Source organism: Neomonachus schauinslandi, chromosome 10, assembly GCF_002201575.2.
Source record: "Neomonachus schauinslandi chromosome 10, ASM220157v2, whole genome shotgun sequence".
Lineage (NCBI taxonomy): Eukaryota > Metazoa > Chordata > Mammalia > Carnivora > Phocidae > Neomonachus > Neomonachus schauinslandi.
The window spans coordinates 38,483,540-38,511,368 of record NC_058412.1 but is presented as its reverse complement, the minus strand read 5'-3'; the positions used below and the strand labels follow the sequence as shown (position 1 = coordinate 38,511,368).

At 38.1% G+C, this 27,829-nt stretch overlaps 1 protein-coding gene and 1 pseudogene across 1 annotated transcript in view; one reads left to right on the top strand and one right to left on the bottom strand.

Annotated features, from left to right (window-relative positions):
* Positions 1-27,829, bottom strand: part of LOC110587566 (charged multivesicular body protein 3) — a 62,335-nt gene that overhangs the window by 12,828 nt on the left and 21,678 nt on the right. Inside the window, exons 2-3 of the mRNA XM_021697779.1 lie at positions 25,086-25,146; positions 6,519-6,698 (exon numbers count right to left, since the gene is read on the bottom strand). Coding sequence (XP_021553454.1) covers positions 6,519-6,698; positions 25,086-25,146 — 241 coding nt within the window. The remainder of the gene's footprint in view (positions 1-6,518; positions 6,699-25,085; positions 25,147-27,829) is intronic.
* On the top strand, positions 26,135-26,791 carry LOC123326001 (annotated as a pseudogene).

Genomic DNA, 27,829 nt, shown 5'->3' with positions numbered 1-27,829 from the left:
TATTATTGTTCAGCAAATCTTACAGAAATTGAATTTTTATCTTGTATATGCTAGATCACATTTTAAACGCCAAATAAAGGGAAAAATCTGTTCCTATGTGTTTATTTATGGGCTTGGACTTGGAGACCTGGGTAAGAAGTATGTATGTATGCATATCTATTACTGTATCGCCCATTGTATATAATACGTGTAATTATATGTTTATGTAAGAACAGTATGTCATTATATATACATATCATTTATACATAAAATGACACACTATTAGAGTAAACAAAGCAAACTGCCCGCCACTCCAGATGGCGCTGTAACAGTAGTTATTGGTGGAGAGAGCTGAGGCCAAAACAAGGGAATTGGTGAACACTTACTTTTTATTTTATATATTTATGCAGTATTGTTTTTTTTACAGTAAGCCTGCATAACTTTTAAAAATTTTTGATTCAACATCAGTTTAAATTTCACAAACGTTATGTTTCACTTCAAAGATCTATACTTTGCAAACTCACTTTCAAGTGCTCCTATCAAAGCAAGGAAAACAAACAAAGAGGCCACAGAAGGAGATCGGAACAGGTCCCTAGGTAGAGAGGCTGCCCTAGCCTGACCCTCTCTTTTCATTGCCTTTCTTGCTCCTCTGGCCACTCTGCCCCAACTACCCACGGGCTCAGAGCTCCCTTTCAGTCCCTGCCTCCAGGACTCCACGATGGTTCAGCATCCAGGCCTGGCCCACCTTTATTTTTACTGTGACAAAATATGCATAACATAAAATTTACTGTTTTAACCATTTTTAAGTATCATATTCACACTGTTGTGCAATTGTCACCACCGTCTCTAGAACTCTTTTCATCTTCCCAAACTGAAATTCTATCTCCATTAAACGCTCAATGTCCCATCTCCCCTCCTTCCAACTCCGGGCAACCACCACTGTACTGTCTCTATGTATCTGACTATTCTAGGTACCCCACCCAAGTGACATCATATAGTTGTTACCTGTCCTTTTGTGACAGGCCTATTACACTTAGCATAACGCCTTCAGGGTTCATCCACATTGTAACAACGTGTCGGCATTTCCTTCCTTTTTAAGTTAAGGCTGAATAATATTCCATTGTGTGTACACACATTTTGTTTATCCATTCATCCTTCAATGGACACTTGGGTTAACCTTTACCTTTTGCCTACTGTCAGTAATGTGACAATGAACGTGGATGTACAAACATCTGTTTGAGTCCCTGCTTTCGATTCTTTTAGGTATACACCCAGAGACGGAATTTCTGGATCGCACGGAATTCTATTTCCTGCCCCACCTTTGAACCTCTCTCTTAATTTACTCCAATTAAAGCATACTCATCATCTGTCTTATTCTGCAAGAAGCTGCTGTCAGAAAGCGATCACTTGGAAAGCATCTAACCATGACAATGTATTAATAGCTGACAAGGTTTAACATATCACCCTTCCCAAGGATATCTGCATTTTAACTGAAGAAACATCTTAAGGAAAATGACTTCATCAAATGGTGGCTTTTCCAAGCAGCAGCAGGCTGGGGGTGGAAGGGGGGCGGACATCGAGGGCAAGACCCTAATCTCTCAGGAACTCTCAGTACAGTATTCCTAATTTCCTCTTTTCTATTCCAAAATGTAGACTTCTCCCTCCTGCCCTGTCCTTGATGCCACCTTCAGTTACCTTCTCCGCTGTATTTATTAATTTGCCAACAGGAACATCCTACTATAGACCCTCTCAACAACCCTCCCTGGGGGTTCCTCCTACCAGGCATTGTGCTTAGGTGCTAGGGAAGCAGGGCGATCCTGCTGGAGTCAATCTGGTCAGCCCCAAACAGAATCTCCGTTCTCTCTTCAAAGCCTCCTCCTTCGCCTGGGTTTCCAGTGTCTTTAAATGGCCCTGCATTCTTCAGGCTCAAGGGCTTAGAGCATTTCCAGCTTATTTATACCTTCACTACGTCCATTTAGTCTGCATCCAGACTGGGTCTTCCTAGCGTCCTCTCCTCCACTGCACCCCCTCGGACTGAGCTACTCAGGCCCTGCCTGCCGTGGGGGCTCAGGTCCCCCTGCCCACCATCCCGCTGTGCCAGGCCCTCGCGCACTGCAGTCTGGGCTCGCAGGCGGCCGCGGCGCTCCACTGCCTACAAAATGAATGACAGCTCCTCAGTTTAACTTATCAAACTGACTCCAAATTACCCTTGGAGCTTTACCTCCCACTGCCCCCCTTAATGTGCTCTTGTCAAACGGAATCAAGTGCTGTCTGCTGAACACAGCCTGAAAGATTTCACCTGTGCCTTTGTACATCCTAACCAATCAACTGAGAGGACTCCGATTCTCCCCAAAATACTTTTCCTCTGAACTCCCCTTGCATGTTATCTCGCCATCACTACCGCCTGTCTCAACCGGAACTTGTCTCTGAAAACCCTTGCTTTCCTAACAGCTGTAAAAACCGTCTTCTTCACCTTCCTGCTCAGCCTCTCTGGCCATCCCTCCCCCTTGCTCTCAGGCACCCCAACCGCCCAGAACTTCCTTCAGTGCTTTAAGTGCACAGTTCTTTTTGGCCTCAGGGCTTTCCGGCAGTCTGGCTGGCCCCGCCCCCATCCGCCACCACCCACGTCCTCCGGCAGGTACCATCAGTCCCTGAAAGGAGCCATCGCTGACTGCAGTTCCCTTGATCACATGAACAGTCCCCTGGTGCTTATTGCAAATTTGCAGGGCATCCACTCTTAAATTAAATTCATTATTTATTAGGTATTTTTATTTTTGTTAAATTTATCTGATTATTTGCTTTCCACCCCATACTCTAGAGGGCAATGACTGTGCCTGTAATGTTGATTATTTCATCCCCTGTGCCCAGCAATATATCCGGCACATAACAGGGGCTAAAAAAAAATGCATTTATTAAATGCATTATCATTTCGCTCTTTGTAGCTTCTATCTGCCTGAGAAGACTGGGGAAGGTCCTAACGCAGCCTACACTTAATCCAGCCTCCCCACCCTCTTCTCCCTCTCCCTTTCTTCCTTAAAAAAAGAGGAGACAGAGGGAAGAAAGGGGTGGAGAGAAGGAGCTCTGAGAAACAGTTTAAGGAACACTAGAACATTTCAGAAAGAAGACTGTCGATATGAGGAAAAAACTGTGTTCACGAAATAAGAACAGGATGATTTAAAAAAAAAAAAAGATCAGAGAGGGGCGCCTGGGTGGCTCAGTGGTTAAGAGTCTGCCTTCGGCTCAGGTCATGATCCCAGGGTCCTGGGATTGAGCCCCGCATGGGGCTCCCCACTCTGCGGGAAGGCTGCTTGTGTTCCCTCTCTCACTGTGTCTCTGTCAAATAAATAAATAAATTCTTAAAAAAAAAAAAAAGATCAGAAAACCCTTTTCTGTAAATAAAATTAAGACAGCCAAAATAAAGCATTCAAGAAAAGAAACGGAAAATAAAGTAGAGGAAATTTCTCAGAAAGGAAAACGCAGTGACAAAATCAATGACAGTGATATTCTGAACCCACATATAAAGCACTCACCACGTGCCAGGCAGTGAACAAGCCTCACACCTCCCCTATGAGGAAGGTGCTATTATGATTTTCAAAATGGAAAACAAGAAAGGTAAGAAAATTCAAGGATCAGTCTGGGAAATCTGACAACTAAAATCTTTTGCTTCCAGAAAGAAACAGAAAACAAAATGACAAGGAAGTGATCACATGAACACATCCAAGAACCAAGAGAGCAGGGAATAGAAGGGACAGAACCCCTGTCTTTTAGGAATCCATGTGGAATTATTCACAGATGAAAGCATGTGAGGTCTTGGGCTCCCAGGGGAAGATGCAGGCAGGAAGTGCGCGTACAGCTGAGGTCCGACCCGCCAAGATTTCTGTGCAGGTGCGGCAACTGTGCCATGCCCACTAAGAAGGGGAGATGCCACCCATACACGAGGTGACAAAAGTTGGGCTTGCACATGAAAATGTGGAAAGCAACATTTGGAGGAACAAGGTTAGGTGAGGTCACCTGGGGGACAGAGAACATGGAAAACAGCAGGGGATCTAGAACAGAGCTTTGGAGCACTTTGACATTTAAAGACCAAACAGCAGATATTTTACTTTTCCGTTGTGATAAAACCACAAACAATATATATTTGAAACCAATGATAAGATATATTATTATGGGTGGATAAAGGATAACAAGCTTCTGACTTCTCTACAGTACATACGAGAGCTTTTGTTACCTTTACTACTCAAAGAACATGCTACAGAAGAAGAGATTTTTCAGGCATATTGCTTGTGAGCTGTAACTGAAAAGGTTTTTAGGAATCAGTATACAGAAAGAAAAGGTGAACAGAAGACCCTGATCAAGTACACTAGTTCCCTGAGAAATGTTATCTGCTATTAACAAGGTAACATTTCTCAAAAATTACAAAGTCTGACAAAGGTTGGTGAAGAGGTATGGAAAAAAGAACTCTCATCTGCTGCTGGTGGGAATGTAAATTAGTAAAGCCTCTCTGGATAGCAATTTTGCAATTCTACCAAAATTTAAACACAGTTATTTTTAACCCAACAATTCCACTTCTGAGTATATAACTGTCCTAAAGAAACCTTAATGCACGGGGAAAGTGAAAAGACGTTCACGGCTGCACTGTAATAACAAAAAATGAAAAACAGCCTAAATGTCCATTAATGGGAGAAGGAAAAAAATGTGACACATCAGTCGGATGGAACACCATCCAGTAGTTTAAAAATATATCATTATCAGTATACTTCAAAAACACAATGATAAGTGGAAAAAAACAATGCAGAATTGTATATATAGTATAAAAACATTTCTACACATTTTAAGATTCATGACAGCGGTTACCCATGGGGAGGTTGAGAGAGAAGGGACTGGAACTGAGAAGGCATATTAAAGGAGCTTCAACTTTAGTAATACGGCTTCTTCTATAATATAAAACTGAAGCAAACATAATAAGATGTCAAATTTTATTGATTCTGGGTGACAGGTACCTAAGCATCTACTGTATTATCCGGTGTACTTTTATCTTTGCAACTGGGGAAACGAAAGAGGCTGTGCATACGGTGCTTTATTCATGGGAGAAGTGGGGGAGCAGAGTAAGCTAGATGTTTTCTAATGTTGATTCAGTAAAGGAAATACTGAAAAATTTTAAAGTAAGTTCACCGTGGTCAACTGAACGTGTATCTTACCCTTACAGCATGTTGCAGAAAGAATAAGAAGTAAATATAAAACCTTTCTTGCTGGCTATGAAAGGCAAGAGTATACTTAAGCTTTCAAACTGACAGGTTAAGATTAGATTATTTCTTCCCGGTACTCTATGGTACTCTGGCTTCTTCAAAGGCATGTATCTAGATTACATAGCCAGTATTTAAATTTAAAGAGTGTGTGTGTGTGTGTGTGTGTGTGTGTAATTACTTAGAGCTGAAGTAACAGATTTTAAAAGTTAAGATGATGTGGTATGGTTGGGTATTTTGGTTTTTTTTTTTGGTCCTTCCCAATCCATTATTAGTGTCTTCAGTATCTGGAGAAAGAAACTGATGATATATTCATTACTAGGCATTTTTAACAACTACATCTAAATGTTAACATTGAACACAAAGGAATACCTTCAGAGCCAAACACAACCAAATAATGGATTAGGTACTCATTTGGCACCAGCCTCTAAACTGAAATATTCAAGCCTCCTCGCTTTTCAGTGTGATATATCATCAGTGTCGTATCTGACAGAGAGCTGAAAACATTCCTTAGTGAAAAATTTCACTGTAATTCCTGAGTCAGTACTCAAGCCTAAATATCTGACAGTCACTTGCTGCCATTCTCAAGGAATGATACTTCTGAGTTAGGACTTCTTAATTTAAAATCAGAAACCAACTGGTTGTAAAATTTAACCTATGACTCAAGCTGCCACTGACCTGAAGACTGATTCATGTAAAAGATCACAGGAGTATTATACTGGACAATAAAAGAAAACTTAATTATGTTTATTTTAAATATTATAAAAATTTTTAGAAATTAAACTGATAATTCACATGTGTGCTGAATACCCATTACATAGTCTACAGATTCCTAAGATGTAAGGAAGCATTAGGTAGGCATCCAGAGATAAGGCAGAAAAGGAGGTGGTGTGAAAGCCAAAGACAAACGTGGACTATTTTAAAATTCTGCCTAGGGTGGTCTGTACCCAGGTGGGGTGAACACTCTTCCTCCTCCTCTAACGCACTTCTTAACTCCCATGATTCAACGCTCAGGTCACTTTACAACACTGTTCACACGAGGGAAAATATTCTAAGTAAAGGAGATTAATATGCATATTTTGCCATTATTATAACAACTCTGGCAAAAGAAAATGAATCCTAATATGATAGTGATAATTATATTTTGCATTTGTGTAACACCCCAACGAAGACAATATAAAGAACAAAAACCAGAGCTGAGACTGTTTCTCCTACTCGAGGAAACCAGCCAGTACTGATAACAAGAGCAAGAGCATCAGCATTAATGAGGAAGCTATAAGGTAACTGCTCTCTTACCCAGCTGGTTCTTCATCCCCATGAGCACAGAGTTCATGTGAGCTTTGGAAGCATAGAGCTTGCTCACAGCCTTCCTTGACCTGATCATCTCCTTGGCTAGAACCACACAGACGTCCTTCTGACCCTTCTTGGCAGCATCTTTCACTGACCGTTTCACTTTTTCTTCTTCTCTTTGGATATCTAAATTTAGATCATAACACAAAACACCAAAAATTAAAGGTAAACCAGGAAATGTATTGGCACTCAAATCTGTTCTTATGGTGACCTAACTGTGTCTATTAAAAGGAAAACAGGGGCAGCTGGCTGGCTCAGTCAGTGGAGCGTGCAACTTTGGATCTCAGGTTTGTGAGTTCGAGCCCCATGTTAGGTGTAGAGAGTTCTTAAAAATAAAATCTTTAAAAAAATTAAAAATACAAGGAAAACAGAGAGGAACATATAAACAAAATTAAAAAAATTAATGTAATAGGTTTTCATTTTTTCCAGAAACAACATTAAAGTAACTTAAAAGTAAATCCTACTATAGCAAAATTTCAAAACTGCTTTGGTAAGGGCATCTGTTGGTACTGGTACTAAGGAAGTTTAAAAATACTGTAAATGAATATATTCCAGAGCTTGCTCAAATAATCAATAGTGTTCCCACGATTATGGGAGTATAATCTCTACATTCATTAATGATTTATAAAATCCTGCAACTTAAGGAAAACCCAAACATATTAAAAGTATCAAAACATCATCAACTAGAAGTAAGATAGGTCTATATTATGTGTTTGATGAACAGTAGAGGGATTTTTATTGTGGTAAACACACATAACATAAATTTTCCATCTTAACCATTTTTAAGTGCACAGCTCAGTGGTATTAAGTACATTCATATTATTGTGAACCATCACCACCATCGCTCTCCAGAACTCTTTATAACCTTCCAAACTGAAACTCAGGCAATGTGCCCAGGGTGGCGGGGATCTGTCTCTTGCTCCAACAGTGTGCGGACAGAACAGCCTCCAACCACCTTTCTAGTTGCAATCTTTGGAATCGTCTCTCAGCCATCCTCCACCTAGGGGACCAGCCAACATCATTATTTCGATCTTAGCTCTTTACTGCCATCAACCGTGAGTGCCTAGATTGGTCAGAATTATTCCACTGAGGGTCTGTGATTCATAAGAATTATTCCGCTGTCAACCTCCTGGTCAACATTCACCTGCAGGCCTCCCATACCTACCTCTCTCCTCAGCTTCTATTTCAACCACTATGATGTGGCTCAGCAGGGAGGGGGCCACTTCCTCCACAAGTGGGCACCAAGCATCTCTTGAAAATGCAGAACCAGTGCCCTCTTCCAGGAGGTGCAGAAGCCACCCCAAGATGAGTGGGGCAAAGTCCTGGATACCACAGAAAACACCATGCCCCTGGAGAAAAACCTGAACCACGCCCTTTGGCATCTGCAAGCCCCAGCTTCTGCCCATGCAGACCTCCACTTCTGGGAGAACCACTTCCTAGATAAGGAGGTGACACTCGTCAAGAAGATGGCGACCACCTGACTCACCTCCGCAGGCTGGCCAGCCAGCAGGCTGGGTGAGGATCTCTCATGTAAGACTAAGAGCCTGCAGAGCCTAGCAGCCTCTGAGGGGCCCTTCTTGCCCCCTCTGGTGTCTGGGGTTCTGCCTGAGCCTCTCCCTACAGGCACCTGGAGCCCTTGCCCAACCCCTGGACCATGTGGAAACAACACTTTTCGTGGCAAAAACAAGACACCTGAAACTCACACCCATTAAACAATAACACACCATTCCCTCCTCTCACCAGCCCCTGGTACCCATCATTCTACTTTCTGCCTTTATGAATGACTACTCTAGGTACCTTATATAAATAGAATCATAGACTATTTGTCTTTTTGTGACTAGCTTATTTCACTTAGCAGAACATCCTTAAGGTTCATCCATATTGTTGCATGTATCAGAATTTCTTTTCTTTCTAAAACTGAATAATACTCCATTGCGTGTATATACCAAATACCAAATTTTGTTTATCCATTCATCCATCAACAGACATTTGGGTTGCTTTGAACTCTGAGCTATTGTGAATAATGATGCTATGAACATAAGTGTACAAATATCTCTTGGAAGCCCTTTCAAATCTTTTGTGTACATACCTATATTACCATAGACTGGGTGCCTTAAACAACATAAATTTATTTCTGACAGTTCTGGAGGCTGGAAGGTCTAAGATCAAGGTGCCAACAACCAGTCTGGTTCCTGCTGAGAGCCTGTTTCCTGGTATGCAGATGGATACCTTCTTGCTGTATCCTCACATGGCCAAGAGATACTAACATTCAGTCCATAGCATTCTGCCTCCACCCAAATTTATGTCCTTCTAAATGCAAAATGTATTCATTCCATCCCAACCACCTCAAAAGTGTTAACTCGTTCCAGCATCAACTTGAACTTCTAAAGTCCGAAGTCTCATCTAAATATCATCTAAACCTTACACCTGAAACTAATGTAACATTGTGTCAACTATACTAGAAAAATAATCAATCAATAAACATCTAAATCAGGTATGGGTGAGACTCAAGGTATGATTGATCCTGAGGCAAAATTCCTCTCCAGCTATGAACACATGACTGGCGTAAGATAGACATTTTCATTCCAAAAGGGAGAAAAAGGAAAGAAGGAAGAGGTGACAGTCCCAAGCAATTCCAAAACCTAGCAAGGCAAACGCCACAAGATCTTAAGATTTAAGAATAATCCTCTTTGACTCAATGCTCTGACTTCCAGACCCACTGAGGTGGCAATATCACCCCCATGTTTTGGTGGGGTACCACCATGCTGTGGCTTTCTGTGGAGGCCCCACCCAACCTGAGGGTCTACCAGGCAGGGGGTCACACCCCAGGGCCCTGCCAGCAGTCCTTCTCTATGGCTTTGACTGGAGGCAGTCTGGATTACTAGAACCAAGATGGCAGCCCTGATGATCTCTGAATCAGCTTTTGGAACATTCTTTCCTTTCCTTGAAAATAGTGCAGGTTTAAAGGCTAATGGTTTGTTTATCGTCCTGTCCTGTAGAATCTAAGTCTGACAGCCTTCCTTCATTCCGACCTGTATCCATTTCCTTCAGTTCAAATTGGCAGTGATCTTGCTGGGGTCACTGAAGAAGTCCACGGTTAACACATGTTCTAATCTCCTTACCAAACAGTTGGTCATCCATACCCTTGTTGTCTTCTTCCAAACATGCTTTCTCATTTTCTGCAATATGTACAGATTGAGGCTATGCCAAATCTTTAAGTTCTGGTTCCTTTTTGCTTAACAATAATAAATGAATTCAGTAACATTGCAGGATATAGTATGCAGAAATTGGCTGCATTTCTATACATTAATAACAAAATAACAGAAAGAGAAAGTAAGAAAACAATTCCATTTACACTTGCACCAGAAAAAATAAATACCTAGGAATAAACTTAACCAAGGAGGTGAAAGACCTGTATTCTGAAAACTATAAAACACTGATGAAATCAATGAAGATGACACAAACAAATGAAAAGATATCCCATGCTCATGGATTGGAAGAATTAATATTGTTAAAATGTCTATACTACTCAAAGCAATCTACAGATTCATTGCAATCCTTATCAAAGTACCAAAAGCATTTTTCACAGAACTAGAACAAATAGTACTAAAACTTCTATGCAACCACAAAAGACCCTGAATAGCCAAAGCAACTTTGAGAAAGAACAAAGCTGGAAGTATCACAATCCCAGATTTCAAGATCTATTACAAAGCTATAGTAATCAAAAGACTATGGTACTGGCCACACACAAAAAAGACATATAGATCAACAGAAGAGAATACAGAGCCCAGAAATAAACCCATACTTATATAGTCAATCTATGACAAAGGAGACAAGAATATACAATGCAGAAAAGACACGATTTTCAGTAAATGGTGCTGGAAAGTTGGACAGCTACTTGCAAAATATGAGACTACACCACTTATACCATACACAAAAATAAACTAAAAATGGATTAAAGACCTAAATGTTAAGACCTGAAACCATAAAACTCCTAGAAGAAAACACAGGCAGTAATGTCTTGGACATTGGCCTTAGCAAGATTTTTCTAGATAGGACTCCTCAGGCAAGGGAAACAAAAGCAAAAATAAATTATTAAGACTACACCAAAATGAAAGCTTCTGCAAAGTGAAGGAAACCATCAATAAAACAAAAAGGCAACCTACTGAATGGGAGAAGATATCTGCAAATAACATATCCAAATAGGGGTTAATATCCAAAATATATAAAGAACTTATATAACTCAATGCCAAAAAACCCCAAGCAAACACAAACAAAAAACCACCCAAACAATGATTAAAAAATGGGCAAAGGATCTGAATAGATATTTCTCCAAATACATACAGATGGCCAACAGATCCATGAAAAGATGCTCAACATTACTAATCATCAGGGGAATGTAAATTAAAACCACAATGGGGTATCACCTTACACCTGTCAGAATGGCTAGAATAAAAAAGACAAGAAATGACAATTGTTGGCAAAGATGTGGAGAAAAGGAAACTCTCATGTACTCTTGGTGGGACTGTAAATTGGTGAAAATGGAAAAAAATAGTATGGTCCCTCAAAAACTTAAAAATAGAAATACTATATGATCCAGTAATTCCACTACTGTTTACCCAAAGAATACAGAAAGACTAATTCGAGGAGACATACGCACCCCTATGTTTATTGCAGCATTCTTTATCATAGCCAAGATGTGGAAGCAGCCCAAGTATCCATTGATACATGAATGGATAAAGATGGGGTATAGACACACAATGGAATATTACTCAGCCATAAAAAGGAATGAAATCTTGTCATTTGTGACAACGTGGATGAACCTAAAGGTTATTATGTTAAGTGAATTAAGTCAGACAGAGAAAGACAAATACTGTATTATTTCACTTATATCTGGAATCTAAAAAGTAAAACAAATGAACAAACAAAAAGAAACAGATCCATAGAGAACAAACTTATGGTTGTCAGAGGGGTGGAGGGGAGGTTGGAGGGTGGGCAAAAATGGGTGAAGGGGAGTGGTAGATACAGGCTTCCAGTTATGGAATGAATAAATCACTGGGATAAAAGGTACAGTGTAGGGTATTTTAATAGTGTTGTATGGTAACAGATGGTAGTTACACTCAAGGTGAGCATAGCATAATGCATAGAGAAGCTGAATCACTAAGTTGTAAACCTGAAACTAATGTAACATCATGTGTCAACTATACTTCAATAAAAGAAAGAAAAACAATTAATTCAGTTCCTTTCTTTCTCCTTGCATTTTACTATAAACAGGAAGAACCAAGCCTCCCCTCCAATACTTTGCTTAGAAATCACTTGAGCTAAATATACAATTTCATTGCTTCCAAGTTCTAACTTCCACAAAACACTAGACCCCAAACACAGTTCAGCCAAATTCTTTGCCATTTTATAAACAAATGCCTTTTCTCCATTTCCAGTAACATATTCCCCATTTCCAGCTGAGTGGCCTTTAACATCCGTATCTTTACCAATATTATGTACACAGTTATTTAAGTGTTCTCTAACAAGATGGAGGCTTTCTCTCCAGCTTTTTTTTTTTTTTCCTAAGCCCTCCCCGGAATTGCCATTGAAGTTCCATTCCTGGCAAAGTAGGCTTTTCTTAGCTTGCAACTCAACACTCTTCTAGCCTCTACCCGTTCTGGACCCAGTTCCAAAGCTGCTTCCACATTTTTACATGTTTGGTACAGCAGCACCCCACTTCGTGGTATGAATATCTTATTAGGTCAGGCTGCTATAACAAATACCATAGATTTGGTGAATTAAACAACAGAACTCATTTCAAACCATTCTGGGGACTGGGAAGTCTGAGATGAATGTGCTGGCTAATTCAATTCCTGATGAGAGCCCTCTTTCTAGTTTGCAGATAGACACCTTCTTGCTGTATCCTCACATCATGGACAGAGATTATCTTTCTTGTGTCTCTTCTGAAAAGGGCACTAATCCCATCCATAAGGGCTCCGCCTTCATGATCTAATTATTCCCAAACCCCCACCACCTCCATATTATCACACTGGGGATTAGGACTTCAACATATGAATTTTGGGAGCAAAACAAACATTCAGTCCATAGTAATACTCAAAAGTGTAATTGTGGAATCACATGGCAATTCTACTTTTAACTTTTTGAGGAACAGCCATACTGTTTTCCACAGCTGCTGTCCTCATTTTACATTCCCACCAACAGTGATCACTGGTTCCAGTTTCTCTATATCCTTGCCAACACTTATTTTGTTTTGTTTTGATTAATAGCAGCCATCCTAATGGGTGTGAGGTGTTCTCTCATTGTGGTTTTGATGTGCATTTCCCTAATGATTAGTAATTCTGAACATCTTTTCATGTGCTTATTGACCACTTGTATATCTTCTTTGGAGAAATATTCTAAAAGGCTTGAAAGTCTATTTGAGCCCTTTGTCCATTTTTGAATAGGACTGTTTTTTCAGTTGAGTCCTAAGAATTTTATATATATATTCTGGATATTAATCCCTTATCAGATATATGATTTACAAATATTTTCTTCCATTTGGTGGGTTATCTTTTTATTCTATTTATTCTTTTTACTATGTTTTGCGATTCGTAAAGCTTTTTAATTTTCATGAAGTCCAATTTGTTCTATTTTTGTAACACCAAACAAAACCTGTGGCTTTGAGGTCATATCCAAGAAATCACTTCCAAATCCAATGTCATGATGATTTTGCCCTATGTTTTCTTCTAGGAGTTTTACAGTTTTAGCTTTTACATTTAGGTCTTTGATCCGTTTTGACTTAATTTTTATATATGGTGTTAGGTAAGAGTCCAACCTCATTCTTTTGCTTGTGGATATCCAGTTCTCTCAGCACCATCTGTTGAAAAGACTCTTTTCCCCATCTTGGCACCCTTGTCAAAAATCATTTGGCCATATATGTAAGGGTTTATTTCTAGGCTCTCTACTCTATTTCATTGGTCTTTATGACTGTCTTCATGCAGGTAGTACACTGGTTTTATTTCTATAGCTTTATAGTAAGTTTTGAAATAAGAGGGTGTGAATCCTTTTTTTTTTTTTCCCAAAACTGTTTTAGCTCTTCCTTGAGATTCTATACGAATTTTTAAATGGATTTTTCTATTTCTAAAAAAAAGTCATTGGGATTTTGATAGGGATTGCACTGAATATGCAGATCAGATTGGGTGCTATTGATATCTTAACAATATTAATTATTCCAATCCATAGACACAGAATGTATTTCCATTTATTTATACCTTTAATTTCTTTCAGTAATGTTTTTATAGTTTTCACTGTACAAGTCTTTCACCTCCTTGGCTAAGTAAATTCCTAAGGATTTCATTCCTTTTGTTGCTACTGTAAATAGGATTATCTTCATATTTCCTTTTCAGATTGTTCACTGTTAGTGTACAGAAATGCAACTGACTTTTGTGTGTTTTGTATCCTGCTAATTTGCTGAATTCATTTATTAGTTCTAACAGTTTTGTTAGAACTAATAGATTTGTTTGGAATCTTTAGGGTTTATACACATAAGATCGTATTATCTACAAAGAGGTAATTTTACTTCTTCCTTCCCAATTTGGATGCCTTTTATTTTTTACTTAATTGCTTTGGTTAGATCTTCCAGTACTCTGTTGGGGAGAAGTAGCCAAAGGCAGACATTCCTGCATTGTTCCTGACCATAGAGAAAAACCTTTCTATCTTTCACCACTGAGTGTAATGTTTGCTGTGGATTTTTCACATATGGCTTTTATTACATTGAGGCAACTTCCTTCTATTCCTAGTTTGTTGAATGTTACCATAAAAGGGTGTCAAATTCTGTCTGCATCAATTGAGATGATCATGTTTTTTTTCTTTATTTTGTTGATATACTATATTACATTGGTTGATTTACATATATTGAACTATCCTTGCATTCCAGGAATCCCACTTCGTCATGGAGTATAATCCTTTTGAATTGTCTGCATTTTTTTTTTAATTTATGCATCAGTATTCATAAGGGATATTGGTCTATGGTTCTCTATTCCATTTTTTTTTTAAGATTTTATTTGACAGAGAGAGACACAGTGAGAGAGGGGACACAAGCAGGGGGAGTGGGAGAGGGAGAAGCAGGCTTCCCACAGAGCAGGGAGTCCGACGTGGGGCTTGATCCCAAGACTCTGGGATCATGACCTGAGCCAAAGGCAGACACTTAATGATTGAGCCACCCAGGCATCCTGGTTCTTTATTCCTGTAGTGTATCAAGGTAATGATGGCTTTATAAAACAACTAAGGAAGTGTTTTTTCCTCAATTTTTTGGAAAAGTTTGAGAAGAACTGGGGTTAGTTCTTTATATATTTGGTAGAAATCACCAGTGAATACATAAGGTCAAGGACTTTTCTTTGTCAGGAAATTTTTTATTACTGATCCAATCAAGTCTGTTCAGATTTGCTCTTTATTTCAGTCTTGGTAGGTTTTGTGATTCTAGGAATTTGTCCATTTCAAAATGTGTTATCCAATTCATTGGTACACAACTGTTCATAGTACCCTTATATATATTTTTTAATTTCCGCAGAATCATAGTAACGCTCCCACTTTCACTTCAGATTTTAGGGACTTGAGTCCTCTCTCTCTCTGTCCTCCCACTTTTAGTCAATCCAGCCAAAGACTGGTTAATTTTCAAAGAAAATTAATTTTCAAAGAACTCACTTTTGGTTTCTTGTTCTCTACTGTTTTTCTATTCTCTATTTTATTTACCTCTGCTCTAATCCTTATTATTTCATTCTGCTAGTTTAGGTAAGTTTCTTGTTCTTCTAAATCTGTGAGATGTAAAGTTAGAGGTGGCTGATTTGACATCTTTCTTCTTTTTTAATGTTAGCATTTTTATAGCTATAACTTCCCTCTGAGCACTGCTTTTGCTACATACCACAAGTTGTTTCTGTTTTTGTTTTTTTAAGATTTTATTTATTTATTTGAGAGAGAGAGAATGAGAGGGCACATGAGAGGGGGGAGGGTCAGAGGGAGAAGCAGACTCCCTGCCAAGCAGGGAGCCCGATGCAGGACTTGATCCAGGGACTCCAGGATCATGACCTGAGCCGAAGGCAGTCACTTAACCAACTGAGCCACCCAGGCGCCCCATACCACAAGTTTTGATATATTGTGTTGTGGTTTTCACTCATCTCTAAATACTTTGTAGTTTTCCTTGTGAATTTTTTTTGACAAATCTGTTGTTTTAAGAATGTGTTATTTTCCCAATATTTGTGAATTTTCCAGTGCTCCTTCTACTGATTTCTAGTCAACCCTTGTAGTCAGAGAAGATACTTTATATATTTTTTAAATTGATCGAGACTTGCTTTTTGAGTCAACATATGGTCCATTCTGAAGAATGTCCCATGATCACTTGAGAAAAATGTGTATTCTGTTGTTGGGTATTCTATAGTGGTCTATTAGATCTAGTTGATTTATTGTGTTGTTCAAGTACTCTTAGTTCCTTATTTATCTTCTGTCTGGTTGTTATATTCACATTTTTAAAAAGACTTATTTATTTAGAGACTGTGCACATGAGCAGGGGGGAGGGGTAGAGGGAGAGGGAGAAAGAGAATCTCAAGCAGACTCCACACTGAGTGTGGAGACCCACTTGGGGCTTGATCTCACAACCCTGAATCATGACCTGAGCCAAAATCGAGGCTTAACCAACTGAGCCACTCAGGTGCCCCTGGCTTTATACTCACCTTTGAGAGTAGGTTATTAAAATCTCCAACTATTATTGTAGAATTATTTCCCCCTTTAATTTTGTCAGTTTTTGCTTCACATATTTTGACAATCTTTTTAGGTGCATAGATGTATATAATTAATTATTATATCCTCTTATTCTACTGAAACCATTAGTAATATAGCATGTCTTTTTGACTTGTGATCTTTTTGATTTAAAGTTTGTTTTATATTAGTATAGCAACTTCCACTCTCTTTTGGTTACCATTTCCACGGGACATCTTTTTCTGTCCTTTCACCCTCAACCAATTTCTACTTTTGGATCTAAAGTGAGTGACTTATAGATAGCATAGAGTAGGATCATTTTTAAAAATCAATTTTTCCAAGCTCTGTCTTTCAACTGAAGAGTTTGATCCATTTACATTTAATTACTGACAAAGAGGTGCATACTTCTGCCATTTTGCCAATTTTTCTGTAAGCCTTACAGCTTTTTTGTCTTTCATTTCCTTCATTAATATCTTCTTTTCTGTTTACTTTTCTTCATAGTGAAACTTTTCAAATCCTATTTCATTGGCTTTTTTGTATAATCTATAGCTATTTTCTTTGTGGTTACCATAGGGATTATAGTTAATACACTAAAGTTATAACACTAATTTGAATTTATATGAGCTTAACTTCAATAGCATATAAAAACTTTTTTTCTATATAGCTCTGTCCCTACCCCCATTCAGTTACTGATGTCACAAAAATACATCTTTCTGTAGTGTGAGTTCAAAAACATAGCCTAATGTATTTCTTCAAATGCCCAAGTCTCCTAAATCATGTAGAAAACAAAAAAAGGAGTTACAAACTGAAGTTACAAAAATACTAGCTTTTATAATTGCCCATGTATTTACCTTTAACAGAGATATTTATTTTTTCATATGGCTTCAAGTTACTATCATACTTGAATTTCAACCAGGACACCCTACAGGGGTGACACCCTGACTTCCTGCCAGGCTGGTCTAGTGGTAACAAACTCCCTCAGCTTTTGTTTATCTAGGAATGCCTTGATTTCTCCCTTGTTTTGCTGAATATAAGATTCTTGGTTGATAGTTCTTCTTTCAGCATTTGAATATATCAACCCACTGCCTTCTAGCCCTCAACACTTCTGGTGAGGAACCTGCTGAAAATCTTACTGAGGTTCCTTATATATGGTAAGTCCTTACTCACTGCTTTAAACATTATCTATCTAAAGTTTGACATTATAATGGGGCATTATAATGTGCACTGGCATGGGTCTCTTTTGAGTGTACACTATTTGGAGTATGTGGAACTTCTTGGATGATTATATTCATGTCTTTCATAAAATTTGAGTTGTTTACTCTGTTGAGTAAAATTGATCTCAAATGATCAAAATGATCTAAAAGTCACTAGTCTTTTAAATCATCTCCCTGCCCCTTTCTCTATTTTCCTTCTGGGACTCCCACAAAGTGTACGCTGGTCCACTTCACGATGTCCTACAGATCCATTAGGCTCAATTTACTTCAATTTTTTCCCCTTCTCTTCAGACTTGGTAATTCCAACTATACTATTTTCAAGTTCACAGACTCTTCTGCCCGCTCAAATCTGCTTCCAAGTAACTCTAATGAATTTTTCGTCTCATTTATTGTACTCTTCAGCAGCAGAATTTCTTTTTGGTTTCTTTTCATATTTTCTCTTTTTATTGATATTTCCACTTTATTCATGTTTCATTTTCTTGCCTTTGTCCACATTTTACTTTGGCTCTTTGTGCATCTTTAAAACAGTTGTTTACAAAGTATCTGTTGAGTAAAATAGTCATCTGGTCTTTCTCAGGGACATTTTCTGTTCATTTGTTTTCCTTTGGATGGGCCATATTTTCCTGTTTGTACATCTTGTGATTTTGTTGTTGTTGAAAATGAGACCTTTGAATCTTACAACTCTGAAGTCAGATTCTCCCACTTCACCAGGGTTTGCTATTTTTTTTGTTTTTATTGCTGCAGGGTATCTCTGTGTTGGGGATCAATCTACATTGTAAACTTAAAGTCTTCTCAGGTCTTTGCAGAGCAGTAGCTTGCCCTGGGTGTGCACAGTGATCTTTTCTATTCCACCATATATGTGGTTGCTTTTGAATGTCTTTTGATATTAGGAATGTAAGATGGTACAGTGTGCTATGGAAAGCACTATGGTGTTTCCTCAAAAATTAAATATAGAATTACCATTTGACCCAGCAATTCCACTAGAGTATATGGTACAAAAAAAAAAAAAAAAAAAAAGATGAGAGCAGGGATTCAAACAGATACTTGTACACTCATGTTAATAACAGGATTATTCACAATAACCCAAATGTAGAACAACCCAAATGTCCGTATAAAGATGAATAAACAATGAAGCATGCATACAATGAAATACTGTTCAATCTTAAAAAGGAAGTTAACTCTGATTCATGCTATATAACATGGATGAATGTTGAAAACATTATGGTAAGTAAAATAAGCCAGGCACAACGGGACAAATATTCTTGATTCCACTTATATGAGGTACTTAGAATAGTGAAATTATACACAGAGACAGAAAATAGAATAGTGGTTACCAGGGGACTTGGGTGTTGGTTGCAGGGGTGGGGTGGTGGGGGCAGACAGAGAGTCATTATTTAATGGGTACAGAGTTTCAGTATGGGATGAAGGAAAAGTTTGGAGATGGACAGTGGTAATGGTTGCACAGCAATGTGAATGTACTTAATGTCACTGTATACTTAAAACTGGTTAGTTCTAGGTTATGTATACTTTACTATAATAAGAAATAAATCAATGTGGGGCACCTGGTTGGCTTAGTCAGTTAAGTGTCTGCCTTCAGCTCAGGTCATGATCCCAGGGTCCTGGGATCGGGCTCCCTGCTTAGTGGTGAGCCTGCTTCTCCCTCTCCCCACTGCTTGTGCTCTCTCTCACTCACTCTCTTTCTCAAATAAATAAGTAATCTTAAAAAAAAAGAAGAAATCAATGAAACAGCAACTAGAGAAGTATGAGCCATTCATAAGTAAGTGTGTGTGTGTAACAGAAGTACAGACAGACCTATCTGAAGGGATGATTACCAAAATATTTATGGTATTATCTTTGAGTGGTAGAATTTCAGGGTGATTTTAACTTTCTTATTTATACTTTCCTGCATCGATATGTATATTATTACCTTTATACTCATGAGGGAGGGATGTAGAAATGAAGCTATTTTTATCTGAAGAGAGGGGCAATATAAATGATCAAAATTCATACTAATATTGCCCATCATGAGTGCTCTAAATGTGTTTCACATCTAACTGAAAGCTAAAAATGTGGAATATCTTGAGTCCTTCATGAGAAGATGAGAACTACCTGTAGTTATACTTTGGTTTATTGAAGTTACTATTTTCTCTTTAAACTTTTTATTTAAGTATAGCATACACACAGAAAAGTATACTGTAGAGCTAAATGAATTTTCACAAAGTAAACACACCCATGTAACCAGGAACCAGATCAAGAAACAAAGTATCACAAAGTATCTCTTTATGTCCACCTTAATTCACCATGCCCCAAAGGGTAACCAATATCCAGACTTAAAGATCATAGGTTAATTTTGCAGGTTCTAGTTTTTACACTGGTATTTCTTTAAAAAAATCTATTCACCTTGACTGCTAATATAAAACCAAATGAAAGACAATAAAAGTTTCTATGATAAATCTTCAAATGGAAGTAATATTTAAAGCAATCACATTACTTCAAAGTCAGACTTTGTCTAAAGCAACCCCCTCCCCCCCCTTTTTTTTTTTTGGTATCACCATCAGTGTAGTAAACCCTACTTTATGCCAGGTACTGGCATAAACACTTTACATACATTTGCAAATTTAAATGTCATAACAATTCTATGAGATTCAAAGAATTTTAATAGGGATAGATGGCTAATTGACAGCAAACACGGGGCTTAAATTTGGTAGTGTTGACTCCAAAACCCATGATCTTTTTCTGATACCATGTTAGAGTTAGTTAACTAATGAACTGCTACAAATGAAAAATAATAGGAAATATCATGAAAGAGATAGGGCTTAAAGATAATTTCATAAATAAGAATGTATAAAATGAGCAAATAATAAAGTAAAATAAAGTCAGCAAAGCACAAAACAGGAATAAACAAGGCTTGTGAGACACTACCTGCATTTACAAGGTTTCTAAAGATGACACTGCAATTGTTTGTTCTACTATACATTTTATTTCTACCTGTTCCAAGCCTCACATTATTTTTACTTAAAACAGTAAATAATGTTTAAAGGAAACTTTAAAAAGAAAAAAAATAATATATTTACTTACATACCTAATATTTCCAGCATGCTTCATGCCTCTGGGTAGATCCCAGTTTGTATTGGTTATAATTTTCTTTCAGCTTACAACTTCCTTTACCATTTCTTGTACTGCAGATTTCCTGGCAGCAAATTCTCTTGGCTTTTGTTTAAAAATCTTTATTTCAGGGCGCCTGGGTAGCTCAGTCATTAAGCATCTGCCTTCGGCTCAGGTCATGATCCCAGGGTCCTGGGATGGAGTCCCACATTGGGCTCCCTGCTCGGCAGGAAGCCTGCTTCTCCCTCTCCCACTCCCCCTGCTTGTGTTCCTGCTCTCGCTATCTCTCTGTCAAATAAATAAATAAAAATCTTAAAAAAAAAAAAAATCTTTATTTCACCTTCACCTTTGAATGCTATTTTCATTGGATATAGAATTCTAGGATAATGTTGAGTTCTTTTCTTTCATCATATTAAAGATGTTTTGGTTTACACTGCTTCTGAAAGAAATTTTTCATCATCCTTACCGTTTTCTGTATTTAATGTGTCTTTTTTTCTCAGACTGTTTTCTCTCTTCATTGTTAACTTTCAGTAATTTGAATATGATATGCCTTGGTATGCTTTTGTGTTATCCTCTTTGAAGCTCACTGAGTTCTTGGGTCCGTGGTTTTACAGTTTTCATCAGCTACTATTTCATGTGGTCTTTTCCAGACTCCTCTCCTTCAGAGAGACTCAAATGAATGAGATGACTTGATATTGTTCTGCAGGTCACTGATGCTGTATTCATATCCATTTTTTTCCCCTCTGTATTACAGTTTAGATAGTTTGTACTACTCAATTTCACTGACCTTATTTTTTATACTGTCTTATCTGCTTGTTAAACTCATTCAGTGTTCATTTTATTTCATTTTATTTGGTTTATTTCATTTTATTTCTCAATTCTTTAAGTTTCATGTTATTCTTTTCTACATCTTCTATATATCTCATTATGTTCACGTTTTCCTTTAACTTCTTCAACACATTGATAATAGCTGTTTAAATCCTGTCTGCTTATTCAATCATCTCTGTTTTTTCTGGGTCTAATTTATATTGCCTAATTCTTCTCCTGATTTTGGGTCAGACTTTCTTGCTTCTTTCTAGTCACTTTTCACTGGATGTTGGACACTCTGAATGTTCCATTTTTGAGTGTCTGAATTTTTGGGTCTTCCTTTTTTTTTACTTGCAGTGTATTTTATTTTTTAATTAAGTTCAATTTAGCCAACATATAGTACATCATTTGTTTTTGATGTAGTGTTCAATGATTCATCAGTTGCATATAACACCCAGTGCTCATCAGATCACATGCCCTCCTTAATACCATCACCCAGTTACCCCATCCCCCCACCACCCTCCCTTCTGCAACCCTCAATTTGTTTCCCAGAGTCTCTCATGGTTTGTCTCCCTCTCTGATTTCTTCCCATTCAGGTTTCCCTCCTTTCCCTCCCTCCTATTGTTCTCTGCCCTATTCCTTATATTCCACATATTAGTGAAACCATATGATAACTGTCTTTCCATGCTTGACTTATTTCACTTAGCATAATACCCTCCAGCTCCATCCATGTCAATGCAAATGGTAGGTATCCATCCTTTCTGATGGCTGAGTAATATTCCATTGTATATATGAACCACATCTTCTTTATCCATTCATCTGTTGAAGAACATCTCGGCTCCTTCCACAGTTTGGCTATTGTGGACACTGCTGTTATGAACATTGGGGTGCACATGCCCCTTCTTTTCACTGTGTCTGTATCTTTGGGGTAAATACCCAGTAGTGCAATTGCTGGGTCATAGGGTAGCTCTATTTTCAACTTTTTGAGGAACCTCCATACTGTTTTCCAGAGTGGCTGTACCAGCTTGCATTCCCAACAACAGTGTAAGAGGGCTCCCTTTTCTCCACATCCTTGCCAACATTTGTTGTTCCCTGTCTTATTAATTTTGGCCATTATAACTGGTTTAAGGTGGTATCTCATTGTGGTTTTGATTTGCACTTCCCTGATGGCAAGTGATGTGGAACATTTTTTCATGTGTCTGTTAGCTATTTGTATATCTTCTTTGAAGAAGTGTCTGTTCATGTCTTCTCCCCATTTCTTGACTGGAGTATTTGTTTTTTGGGTGTTGAGTTTGAGAAGTTCTTTATAGATCTTAGATATTAGTCCTTTATCTTATGTCATTTGCAACTACCTTCTCCCATTCCGTAGACTGTCTTTTAGTTTTGTTGACTGTTTCCTTTGCTGTGCAGATTTTTACCTTGATGAAGTCCCAAGAGTTCATTTTTGGTTTCCCTTGCCTTTAGAGACATGTCTTGCAAGAAGTTCCTGTGGCCAAGGTCAAAGAGGTTACTGCCTGTGTTTTCCTCTAGGATTGTGATGGATTCCTGTCTCACATTTAGGTCTTTATCCATTTTGAGTCTATCTTTGTGTATGGTGTGAGAGAATGGTCCAGTTTCATTCTTCTGCATGTGGCTGTCCAATTTTCCCAGCACCATTTATTGAAGAAACTGTCTTTTTTCCATTGGATATTCTTTCCTGCTTTGTCGAAGATTAGCTGACCATAGAGTTGAGGGTCCATTTCTGGGCTGCTCTGTTCCATTGATCTATGTGTCTGTTTTGTGCCAGTACCATGCTGTCTTGATGATCACAGCTTTGTAATAGAGCTTGAAGTCAGGCATTGTGATGCCTCCAGCTTTGGTTTTCTTTTTCAACATTCCCCTGGTGATTCAGGGTCTTTTCTTGGGTCTTCCTTTTTTAAAGAGGGTCAGCTTTATTTTGACAGGCAGTTAAGCTGTCTGCAGACCAGTGTTCAAGAACTATTTTTAAGCTTTGTTGGTGAGGGTTTAGGCAGCCTAGGCCTACCTTAGCCTTAATAGTAAAGGCATGATCTTTCTGGGTTCTCTAATGTCCAAAATGTTCAACAATGTCTCTTTCCTGTGTCTGATCAGAACTCTACCATCTCTCAATTCTTTGTTAGCTCTAAGAATTGTTCAGTTTATAGTGTCCTGGTATTTGTTCTGTCCCCAGTAATCATTCTTTGCCTAACCTCTTGAAATCTCATTCTAAGTTTGCACAGCTTAGTATTCAGCTAAGAGTCAATGGTACACTATGTAGACATTTAGAGCTCTTTCTCTGGGTACTGCCCTTCTCTCTGTTGTTATGCCCCACAAATTCCAGTGACTATAGCCTTCCTGAACCCTGATCTCTGTCTCAACACCATGCTCTGCTTAGAACCTCCTTCCATGTGCTATGATCCAGAAAGTTTCTCCAGGCTGAAAATCAGGACCATATTAAGACTCTGTTTCCCTCTTCCTGGTGATCAAAATCCTTCACTGTCAGTTGTCCAAGGTTTGAAAGCCAATGTTTCACAGATTTTGTCCAGTTTTTTATTTATGATGGGAGTGCAAGTACAAGTTCAAAAATATTATTCCATCATGGCTGGGAATAGAATTGCCCTCTCCAATTGCTTTCTTAAGGTAGTGATGCTGAAAAATCCTTATGGTATTGATTTTTCTCCAATCATTAAAGTGTTAAAAATCATAAAAGTTTTAAACATTACTATCTCTGTGCAAGTCACCTTAATTTTAAATTGTACTTCCTAATAATCAACTCTATTTAGAAATGTACTTTCTTCAATTTATAGCCATGCTAAGATAAACAGAGTCGTGAAAATGGAATTGCATTCCTATGTACACTTAGTTTAATCTGAATTTCATAAAACATTTCTTCTAAGTAGGAAGAGGTTTCTTTAGTTCTTTTTTTTTTTACAATGGCTTACAACACAACTGATTCTTTTACAGTTCTGATGGTCAGAAGTCTAAAATTAAGGTGTTGCAAGGGCTGTTTTTTAGAGTCTTCAGGAAGGAATCAATTTGTTGCCTTCTCTAGCTTCTAGAGGACAACTGCATTCCTTGGCTCATGGCCTCTTCCTCCATCTTCAAAGGACATTTCCCTAACATCTGGTTCCATGGTCACATCTCCTTTTCTCTCACTTTTTCTCAACATATTATTTCCTTCTTGTAAAGACCCTTGTGATTACACTGGGCCCACCCAGACAACCTAGCATAGTCTCCCCACCTGAAGATCCCTAATTTAATCACATCTGCAAAGTCTCTTTTGCCACATAAGGTAACATATTCACAGATTCTTGAGATTAGAATGGGGACATCTTTGGAAGGCCACTATTCTGCCTATCACAGTATGTGAGCACCTGCTTTGTTTCCAACACTAACCTGATCTCTAGGAAATCAGAGATAAAAAAACATGGCCCCTCCCCCTTGCAGAGCTGAATTGCAAGCCAGAGGAAAGATTTAGTTCTTATAAAATGTAAAGGTTTTTCTTAAAATGATTAAAAAGCAAAATAATTAGGACAACTATAAATAATTAATGTAAGAATAAACTATGTCTTACAATGGGTAGATGCAGTTTATTTTTATGAACTAATATAAAATTATCAAGAGGGTAAGGAATAGGAGACATAAAATTATAATTTACCTCTTATTTGCCTGTCAACAACTCTCATTTCCTTTCTTATCTTCAATGACCATTCATTGACCTGGGAAAAATTTTAGAAAATAATTATAAGAAAAGCCAACACTCCTAATGCACCAAATGTTAAAGTATTTTGTATTAATTCTACATTTATTCCAGATAAAAAATAAATAAATCCATTTTCAAACAAAAGCTTTAAGGCCAAATTCTTTTTTTTTTTTTCATCTTTTTATTCACAGTACAGCAGTCCCAATCTATTTTAAGATTCTTATCTGAAGGCAGGCCATAAGAAGTACTTTATACAAGACCTCAGAGAGAGTTCAGGACCCTGCAGGTACGTAAACATTTTTCCAGAGGTGCACGGGCATAGTAGAAAATTATGTTTAAAAGCCGAAAATCAGGGCGCTTGGGTGGCTCAGTTGTTAAGCGTCTGCCTCCGGCTCAGGTCATGATCCCAGGGTCCTGAGATCGAGCCCTGCATCAGGCTCCCTGTTCTGTGGGAAGCCTGCTTCTCCCTCTCCCACTCCCTCTGCTTGTGTTCCCTCTCTCCCTGTGTCTCTCTCTGTCAAATAAACAAATAAAATCTTTAAAAAAGTAAATAAATAAAAGTTGAAAATCTTGGGGCGCCTGGGTGGCTCAGATGGTTAAGCATCTGCCTTCGGCTTGGTCATGATCTCAGGGTTCTGGAATGAAGCCCTGCGTCAGGCTCCCTGCTCAGCGGAAAGCCTGCTTCTCCTTCTCCCTCTACTGCTCCCCCTGCTTGTACTCTCTCACTCTCTCTGTCGAATACATAAAATCTTTAAAAAAAAAAAAAAAAGTTGAAAATCTTTTGAAACCTATTTCAAAACCTATTCTGCCTGTGTCAAGAGTTCACCTTTTCCTTCCCCTTTTTATACAATAATGCTTTTTCATTTTACAAGGGACAGAAATTCTTCTGACCTATGTCTATTACCATGATATATTTCCCTCAGAGGCAAAAACCCCTAAAGCACTAAACATAGGGCCAAATGGAAATACCAGTGTAGGTGTTGAGAAAGCACTGAACTACTCTAATGACTATCAAATTCGTATGCAACTAAAGTGTTTTCTAATTCTTCAGTTTCAAAAGAAATTGAAGGAAAATCTGAGTTGTCAGCTGATAATCATTAAAACTAAATTTACATTAAATAACTATATGCTCTTTGCCATATGACACAGAATTACAAGGAACTGAGTGACAATGACAAAATAAAACTTCCATTACCTTCTATTTATTTATATTAATGTTTCTCAGCACTGGAGTCTAATAAAACATAAAACAGGGCTTTCTTCCAGTTGTAGCACCCTGTGATGAGGATCTCTTGTGTGTGCCCATAGCCATGCAGTCCACAGACTCTGCAGTTGGTGCAGGTCTTTGGAGGCAGGAAGATGGTCACAGCTGTGGCACACTGCAAATGGGCAACAGCCTCATGAGGTGAATGGGTGATCCCTGGAGATGATCCAACTATGCATGCTGCAATACAAGCTACTGAAACCTGTTCTGCTTCTGGGCAAGGAGTGATTAGCTGGCACGGACCCCTCAGTCTGTATGAAGGGTGGTGATCATAAGGCACAGATTCACACATTCAGTCTACCTCCAAGCCATGGTGGCCTGTTACCAGAAATAGGTGGTTAGGCTTCCAAGAAGATTAAAGACATCTTCATCTGGTATGACTAGACAATGCTGGTAGCTGACTCCCATCACTGCAAATCCCAAAAGTTTGCATGTGATCACTACCAGAAATCCAACCAATAAGCCCATCCTGAGGATCAGGATTCACCTTTATAAGAAACAATGATTGCGGGATTTAAAATTAAAAATAATAAAACAGGAACAGAATTGTTGCTGAACCTTGTAGAATTCATCCATGGGCACATGAACTAAATAGCATTAAAAAATCTATACAATTGGGACACCTGGGTAGCTCAGTAGGTTAAGCATCTGCCTTTGGCTCAGGTCACAATCCCAGGGTCCTAGGATCGAGTCCCACATTGGGCTCCATGCTCAGTGAGGAGTCTGCTTCTTCCTCTGCTTGACACTCACCCCGCTTCTGCATGTGCACGCACTCTCTCTCTCTGACAGATAAATAAAATCTTAAAAAAAAACTATATAATTAAGAGAAAGTATACTTCCAATAAATTTCACTTCTTAATGATTTCATTAAAATCCTTATTTAACAAAACCTATAAAAAACTTATTTTGCAACAGCTGTAATAACTCCAACCAGAAGAAATATTAAGGTACTTAAAATCATACGGATATATAATTTTAAAAATTTTAACATTAGATTTATATACTTTTTTAATGTAAAATTCACATAACATAAAAATAGCCATTTTGAAATATACAATTCAATGGCATTTAATGCCTTCACAATGTCGTGCAATCGTCAACTCTCTTTAGTCTCAAAATCTTACTAACATGTCAGAAGAACACACTATATACTCTTTAAATAATCTCTCCCGATTTCCCCTCCCCATTCCCTGGCAACCACTAATTTATCTCTTTTGATCTGCTTATTTTTACTATTTCATATAAAAGGGATCATACAATATGTGGTCTTTTGTGTTTATTTAGTATAGTGTTTTGGGGGTTCATCCATGTTGTAGCATACATCAATACGTCAGTCCTTTTCGTGGCTGAATAATATTTGTTGTATGTATACAACACAACTTGTTCGTTCATACATCCTTTGATGGACTTCTGGGTTGTTTCCATCTTTCAATTA